This window comes from Helianthus annuus, chromosome 13 (assembly GCF_002127325.2).
Source record: "Helianthus annuus cultivar XRQ/B chromosome 13, HanXRQr2.0-SUNRISE, whole genome shotgun sequence".
In the NCBI taxonomy this organism is placed as follows: domain Eukaryota; kingdom Viridiplantae; phylum Streptophyta; class Magnoliopsida; order Asterales; family Asteraceae; genus Helianthus; species Helianthus annuus.
The window spans coordinates 101,546,279-101,555,386 of NC_035445.2; the positions used below are offsets into that span (position 1 = coordinate 101,546,279).

The window sequence follows — 9,108 nt, forward strand, 5'->3', positions numbered from 1 at the left end:
CTGAGTTGTCGGAACAGAACAATTTGACTGGATTTTGTCTGTAATAATTATATTACTTTTTATGTCATGGTATGGGACGTGATGCTTAAAACAATTGGTAATTATAGTTGTTATGGAAACTTCTGGAGAATCTGTTTCGCTCAGTGCCATGCCCCGATGTTTCCGCCATCGTTTGGGGTGTGACAATAGATATGTGAATTTCGTTCGTTTTCTGTCATTCACCGTCGTTATTTAAGCTCTCAAAAACCCAGACACTCTGTTTCTCTCTCCAAATCATAGTCGGTAGTCGACGGTCGTCAGAAGTATGATCAATTTAAAATCCAGATTATGAAGTTTGAGAGAGATAAAAAAATCAGAGGCGGGGTGATGTGGCGGTGGCCGTTGGAAATCAACCCATTCTGACCTGTTCACGTAAGGAAATAACCCATTCTAACCCTATTAGGTTTGAGTAATAAACCCGTTCTTCATTTTGTTTGTTCTATTACAATCCATTTTGACCTACTCTTAATATCAACCACGCCCAGAATAACTCAGCAGGCCGTTAAAACAACCCATAAGGACCCAAAATTTGGTGACCGGGTCAGAGTTGCCATGCCTAACCAGGGTCGGCCCGTAGGGGGTGCGGGGTGGGCGACGGCACAAGGTCCAAATCCTCCGAGGGCCCAAATCTTTTTAATTTTGTATAGAATTTATATTGTATAAGATATAATATATATACACTGAATCATTGGCGAAGCTAGACCCCCCCCCCAATTTTTCCGAAACCGGGGGGCGGAAATGTATATACCTAAAAAATTTCTATACGAAAGTACTATTCATAACACTACGCATCGAAAAGTTCGGGGGGGCGGGCGCCCCCCGGACATACACTAAGTTGCGCCCCTACACTGAATCGAGAGATAACATAAATGAATTCGTGTACTAGTGGTTACTGCTTTGCTTAAACAACAAGGAATCATGGGTTCTAATCCTTGCGTCTCCAAATTCTTTATTTTAGCTTATTTTTTAGTTTTTTTTGTTAGTGACATTTAGTGCTTTATTTTGTCAACTGCATCTTTCACTTTAATTAATAAATTACTCCTAAACTTAGCTAAACATAACTATTTAAATTACATTCATATAAATTTTAGAGATTGATAAGTTTATATTAAATTGAAATTTTCGAATAGGCCTAATTTTTTTATCTCGCACAGAGCCATTTTTTTTTTCTTTTTTTTATGATTTTTGGATACGGCCGTGTGCCTAACTATGAACAACTAAGGAGAACATGGAGGCATCATGGACAAGCTGTCTAATTCAAAATGTGTAACAAAGGAAATCCCTATTATACTAAAAAAACACACTTAATGCCACATGTCCTTTTCTTAAACCATTTTTAATTGATGTGGCATCTCTCTTTGAGGAGATAATTGGTACATGGGCGGCAAATTCATTTGCCCAATCTCCTCATTATCTTTCTTCTCCTTATTTCAAGACAGATCCGATATTGAGAACACCGGACTTCAAATTTCGCCATCTTCTTCGAGCAGATTCTCTTTCGTTGCTAATCATCCACCGCTACAATCCTTTTGCTTTGAATCCGGATCTGATTAATCTGATTCTGGTAAGTTTTTGAAGTTCATGTTTCATTCATAGATCTGTAGTCCCAGATTAGGGCTTAAAACTAAACCTTGCTGTTTGAATCCGGTTTTGATTTATCGCGTTTATTTACATGTTGAATTTCATGGTCTAAAATGAACTGTAACCCTAATCCGGATTTGGTTTATTTGATTTGAACCCGGATTTGGTTGATTTGATTTGAAACTGGTTTTGAAACGGGACTTCAAGGGTCTGCGATTTACCTTTGGTTGTTATGGGGATCTATGAAGAAGGTTTTTAGCTGAGATAAGTAACAAATTTGTTGATTGAACTACGTTATGTGACTGAGATAAGTAATTAGGTTGTTTGATTGGCAGAGGTTTTGTGTGCATGATTTTGAATGGACGGTTTTCTTGCCATCTGCTCATTGTTTCATGTTTTATTATCAAAGGTTTTGTTTGATTGGTAGATCTGTGTGTATAATAGTTAAGTCTAACACTTTGGTATGCAAATACCCATAAAGAAAGATGTGGTTGATTTATGTAAACAAAGTTTGGTTGTTGCTTATCATGCAACCCTAGAACTGAACTGATCGCTAAATATTATAATTTGACAAGTGATTTTACAAGAGTATATCGGCTAAATATGGATCATCGTAACACTCATTGAAGCCGGGTTACATAGACATGATTTTTGATGTATGATGTTGGACAGATATGGCATTATTCACGGGGATGAGAATGTTTATGGTGGAAAGATGCCCGAACTTTGATACCGAGTATGTGCAATTCTCAAGTTTAGCCAACAGGTATGATTACAAGTTACAATTATACACAACTAGAACTCTCCTATCTGTTTTGTATATGTGTGGATAGCTATTTCATGTGTTCTTAGGGTTCAGGAATTTTCTATCTTCGAGAATTTATGGGTCATCATTATTGAAGATATGATATATCTGATACAAATGTCAAAGAGCTTGCAGAACTTATTAAATTAACGAATACCAAAGAACTGGAATTGCATTTTCTTGATCTTGAACAGGATCCACTAAAGGTTAAAACTTGAATATCATCCCATCAATTAACATATCTCTGTAGTCATATTTCTTTTCCTTTTTTTGATATAATCCTTTTTTTTTAATTTTGCAGATAGGGTAATTGAGTTAAAAAAGAAATCCATAGGTGCACAATTTATACGGTTTAGATGATACATTCAAGTTAATAAGAATAAACGCTCTGTTGAATTAGCAACCAGTGAGAGAGTTTTGCTGGAAACATGGATGTGTCGGTAATGTTGTCGAGGAGTGTCAGGAAATGCTTAGTGATAGCATTTTCTTATACTCCTCGGCAATGTCACCGACCCCTCATAAAAATTCCATCAAAAATCTGTCACTGGTTGCTTCTTCAACAGAGGGTTTCTTTTGGTTAACTGAACCTGTATCATCTAAACTTGGTTCGATGTTGCATACCATGGATGGCGAGTGCGTTGTTTTCTTCTTGCAACCTGTTAAGCAGCCATGAGAACCACAATACATATTCTGAGCCTTGTGTTAATTTCTCATAAGGTTTTTTTAATAATGATGTTGGCGTCCCGAGTTTGATTTTCCGGCTGTGATGACTTTGGTAAAAAAAAAACTTGGTTCGATGTTGCATAGCATGGATGGCGAGTGCGCTGTTTTCTTCTTGCAACCTGTTATGCAGCCATGAGAACCACAATACCTATTATGAGCCCTTTGTTATTTGGTCATAAGGTATTTTTAATAATGATGTTGGCAACGACACCCTACCTACGGGCATTTTCGGTATATGGAACTGTAACTTATATTTGATTGTTCCGTCCCGAGTTCGGTTTGCGGATGTGATGACTTTTGTAAAAAAAACTGTGTTCGAGGTTGGATAGCAAGGGAAGGCTATTGCCCTGTTTGCTACCATTAAGGTATTACGCAGCCATTAGAATTCATTTATATTTGTATTTAGGGATCCGACGCTAATTCTTATGTTAATATTTTCAGTTTAAATATTTATTTGGCCTAATTTTTTTTTCCAATTTTTCATTTGCAGTGCATTTGTGATTGATTTGAATTCTATATTCGGTTGTTGCGTCCCGAGTTCTATTTCCGGCTGTGATGACTTTGGTAAAAAAATAACTTGGTTAAATGTTGCATAGCATGGATGGCGAGTGCGCTGTTTTCTTCTTGCAACCTGTTATGCAGCTATGATAACCACAATACCTATTCTGATCCCTGTGTTAATTGGCCTTAAGGTATTTTTAATAATGATGTTGGCGTCCCGAGTTTGATTTCCCGCTGTGATGATTTTTGTAAAAAAAAAAAGTTGGTTCGATGTTGCATACCATGGATTGCGAGTGCGCTGTTTTCTTCTTGCAACCTGTTATGCAGCCATGAGAACCACAATACCTATTCTGAGCCCTGTGTTAATTTGTCATAAGGTATTCATAATAATGATGTTGGCATCCCGAGTTTGATTTTCCGGCTGTGATGACTTTGGTAAAAAAAAAAACTTGGTTCGATGTTGCATAGCATGGATGGCGAGTGCTCTGTTTTCTTCTTGCAACCTGTTATGCAGCCATGAGAACCACAATACCTATTCTGAGCCCTGTGTTATGTGGTCATAAGGTAATTTAAATAATCATGTTGGCAACGACACCCTACCTACAGGCATTTTCGGTATATGGAACTGTAACTTATATTTGATCGTTCCGTCCCGAGTTCGGTTTTCGGATGTGATGAATTTTGTAAAAAAAAACTGTGTTCGAGGTTGGATAGCAAGGAAGGCTATTGCCCTGTTTGCTACCATTAAGGTATTACGCAGCCATTAGAATTCATTTTTATTTCTATTTAGGGATCCGACGCTAATTATTATGTTAATATTTTCAGTTTAAATATTTATTTGGCCTAATTATTTTACCAATTTTTCATTTGCAGTGCTTTGTGATTGATTTGAACTGGCATTTTTTCCTTTTTGGTTCTTCTCGATCCTCTTGAATCGTGATTGATGTTATGGTAATTATCAATCATATAAAAATAGATGTAACTGAATTTTCTATTTTAATAAACAATTCATTCCAAATGTGTATTATAATAACAAATTTATTTTCCTAAATTAACTTCCCAACTCCTATTATAAATAACACATTTGACATATTACACTTTCATAAACATTTTACTCACAAACTTTCTCTCAGAAGAATGTATGTTTATCATTTTTGTTTCATTTTAATTCAGCAGATTTTTATATTGTCGATTAACATATTGCGTTGATGATTACACCATAATGTTTTATTTATTATTCATTTGCAGAAATGGAACAGACTGCTATTACACTTCTCAACAATGTTGATCTTAATGTTGATGATTACACTATCAGAGTCTGTGTTGTCCGATTATGGACAAGACCTGCCTTCAACAATCCTCGAAAGATTTACTGCTACGACATGATTTTCATGGACCAAGAGGTTTGATTATATACATTTATATAACTTATCTATATTTATATATATATATATATATATATATATATATTATTTTGACTTAACACATTGTTATAACCCGTGCTGTTGCAGGGCACCAAAATGCAGGCATTTGTACTACAAAGAAACGCTACCGTTTATGAGCACCTTCTGAAAGAAAATCAGTGTTTAACTATACGTAACCCATCCATGGGTGAGAATCGCCAGAAAGTTAAATACGTTCATAGTACGTTGAAGATCAATCTAAATGAGAACACTGTTGTTGAGGCTTACACCGAGCCTGTTGGTTCTGAGTGGGGATTTGATTTTACTCCATTTGATTCTATTCTGGAGGACCCAGATGAGGACTTCAAGTCTTTCAAAAGTCCAATTGGTAATTTATTTAAAAATCTAATCTGATATGAAAAAAGTTTGGAATTTCGGTATATATCTTATTTAGTTTCTACTATTTTTATTTTTAGATGTAATTGGGTTTGTGGTGAAGAGCATTCCGGCTGAGGGTAAGAGTGATAATAACAACGACAAAGAGGAAAACAAAGTTACCTTTATTCTTGAAGACTTGCAGTACGAATACATTTACATATATTTATATCTGTTTTAGTAATTTTACTTTTTGACTTTATCTGCAAATAACAAGTTAACTATTAAATTTTTTATATAGGCACCATCAGATTTTTGTTACACTATGGGATGGTTATGCTAATCAAATTCGAGCATTTGAGATGAACCATCCAGCGGAAAAGAATGTTGTGGTCGTTATTCAGTTTGGGAAGTACAGGTTTTGGGGAGGTATATTCTATCTGATCAATGTCAATTATCTTTTAGCAATGTATTTACATGTATTTAATCTATCCGTTTAGTTACATGTTTTTTAATACACAGGACATGTGAATGTCTCCAATTTGTATACTGTAACTCGAGTGTTCATCAACAGTGACATTCCCGAGATTTTCGATTTTAAGAAAAGGTTTGTATTCGTAATACAGTTTTCTATATTATAGTTAACATACAAATTACTGTCACTAACTTTGTTATGTGTTTTTAGTTTTGTTGCTCAGATTTCTGCTTCAACATCTTCCGGTTATTCTGGGTTGACTTCTTCTGTTATAAAGTCACCTGTTGACGAATATCTTAAACATTTCACCTTCAGTACAATTGGAGCTTTAAGTGGAATCGCAGAGGTAAGTTGTACACTTTGTAGCTATTTTATAGTATAGTTATATCGTAATAATTTGTTAAAAGTATGTTTAACTATTCTTTGGTGTGCACAGAAAAAGGCTGTTATTATCCTTGATACAATCAAGAGCTTCGCATCAGAAAGCACATGGTTTTACAATGCCTGTAAATCTTGCACCAAAAAGGTTTTTACAACAACTATTTGCAAGGAGAAGCAAGATGGAAGCGAAGGTTTTGATGAAGTAACAGTGTTGGAATGCCAGACTGATCGTCGTAATCAAAAGACCGTCACCTCTGTTCCCAGGTAAATTTACCACTTTATTCTTTTTTTTGTCCTCATACTATACTTTGATTGTTAACTAAAACGTTAACAAATATTTACAGGATCAAAGTTCCGATACGTGTTCAGGATTGTACCGGGATTGTCACCTTGACGTTGTTTGAACGTGAAGTTGTCAAACTGCTCAGTGTTTCTGCAAATCAGCTTTTAGAAAACAACATAGAGGTAAATGTACTCGTGGATTATACATTTCGTATTTCGTTTCTTATTTTGTTAAAAATACTATCAATGTTGTTCAAGATCAAGTTTACATTTGTCAAACAGTTGGCTAGCAAAGGAAACTTTCCTAAAGAGTTTAATGCTTTGCTAAATCGCAAGTTTGCTTTCAAGATAGCCATAGGTTCTTATAACCTCAAAAACAAAGCAGATGGCTACTCTGTTTCAAAGTTGACTGAAAATCCAGAAATAATGTCCAAGCTTGATCACCATTTTCATGCTATGCAGTTTATTTCTACCTTTCAACTGTATTGGTATAAATTGTTATATGTTATATTTATATGTTAAGTCATTACTTATAAACTTTATTAAAAACAGCCTGTTGAGGAGGAACCGTTAAACGTTGTTTCTACTGATTCAAATCCAACTGTTAAGGTTCATGTTAAGGTTTGTGAGCTACATGAATTTAATAATTGCTGGAACATTTTGTGGCGTATTTTTTTTTCATCTACTTACCTTTTTATATATTATTGACAGGATTCGGTTTCCCGTACGGGTGAGGATGAGACTCCGATTTCTAAGTTGAATGAGAGCATGTTTACCACACCCTCTGGTCCTGTCAAGAGTAGTTCTGTTTCGATGATGGAAAAGGAACTTAAGCGCAATCTGGATGCGATTTATGAGGCTGATTTTTGTTCTTCCCAGTCCTCTACTAAACCGCGTAAGAGTGATAGCGACATGGAGGAAGATGCGAATGTGAGTGTTGGGCTTTTGAAGCCCAAGATCGAGAAGTAGTCTGTCAGTCTAATAATCATCTCAATGTGTTTGAACAATTTAATTTTCCCCTTATGTTTTCATTATCATTCTGAATTTTGAACTGTGGTTTTCATTGCTTGGGTACCGAATATGTATTCGGTGTCTCTTTTGTGTGGTTTGTTATTGTTTTATGAATAAGAGATGGTTTTATTAAGCAGCCTTTGCATTTATATTTTCTTTTAAATGATTTGTAGTGCATTGTCATAAATTTATATACATCACATTAATAATGTTTAATTCGTAAATCAAAAACAAATCATACGTTTAATGGTATTGTATATTGTTTAACTGATATCGACAATACTATAAATTATGAATCTTAAAATATATAGTTTATATGGAAATTCCACAAAACCTTACTATTAGTTAAAAATGATTTGTATAAACTGTTATACGTTATATTTATATGTTAAATCGAATTTATTTATGTTATTTGAATGAATGTCGAGTTTATTTATTTATACTGATATCATTAATTCAGGAAAATAATATATTGATACAATTAGTTAATTTTATAATTTATTTTATCACTTAATCGATTTATATAGATTGATATCATTAATTCAGAAAAATATATTCAAGAAACGATCGATTATACATATACAGTTGGACTTAACATATTTATTTATTTTAATTTTAAGGAATGTCAAATTTAAAATTATAATTAGTTACATCATGTAGCAAACTTTCTTACTTTATATTATATAGTATATTTGTAAATATGGAAATTGGTCAATCACATACAATATGGAAATTTATCTATTTTAATAAATGTCGAAATTGAAATTATAATTAGCTACATCATTGCCAAACTTAGATGGCCACATATATTATAAACACCCTTCTCCTACCTTTTATTTCATACACATCCAACCTTCTTACATTCTTTCATCGATACACACACAAAGGTATGAGTATTATGGATGTTATTATAATTCGTCATTATATATTATTATCTAAGTAATATAACTCGGTTGCTTACTTCACAAATTCGAGTACATAATTCTTATCAATTGTTTCTTTTGAAATATTTTGTAGGATGTAATGTCTTGAATTTGAAATGTTTGCTAACGAAATCCTATCAAGGCTACCAACAAAGTGTGTTGGTCGATTAAGATGTGTTTCCAAACAATGGCGATACGAATTGTCGTCACATTTGTTTGCGATTATTCACTATCGCCGTACGGCTAAATATGAAGATCGTAAGCTTATCACGCTGACCAAGTCATCAATTGATCTTCATAACTTGATTAGTGGAAAGGTAGACATTTCTTCAAGGAAGATTATTTCCTTCCCCGTTGACACCTGTCTTTCAAATCTAACAATTCTTGCTTCTGAATATGGTCTTTTACTGATCTCCATCCATTGGTTACCGGACGAATTGATTCTTTGGAATCCAACAACTAACCAATTTTTGTGTGATAAGAAACCTAAACATTTTTTTTGATTTTAACAAAGATGCATTTGGGATTTATATTGATTCATCTAACGATGTTAAAATATTACTTCTCCAACGTCGTATGGATGATATTGTACCGCGTGTGTATTCTCGG

The 9,108-nt window shown here is 34.1% G+C and overlaps 1 protein-coding gene across 1 annotated transcript; it reads left to right on the top strand.

Annotated features, from left to right (window-relative positions):
- The first annotated feature begins 2,294 nt into the window (after positions 1-2,294).
- LOC110901429 (replication protein A 70 kDa DNA-binding subunit B-like) lies at positions 2,295-7,534 on the top strand. Its single transcript, XM_022148259.1, has 15 exons — positions 2,295-2,386; positions 2,523-2,631; positions 2,727-2,731; positions 3,639-3,712; positions 4,898-5,052; positions 5,161-5,440; positions 5,529-5,631; positions 5,729-5,856; positions 5,950-6,034; positions 6,113-6,248; positions 6,339-6,547; positions 6,628-6,748; positions 6,824-6,961; positions 7,118-7,186; positions 7,277-7,534. The coding sequence occupies exons 1-15, from the start codon at positions 2,295-2,297 to the stop codon at positions 7,532-7,534; spliced, it is 1,962 nt and encodes a 653-aa protein (XP_022003951.1).
- The last annotated feature ends 1,574 nt before the right edge of the window (positions 7,535-9,108 follow it).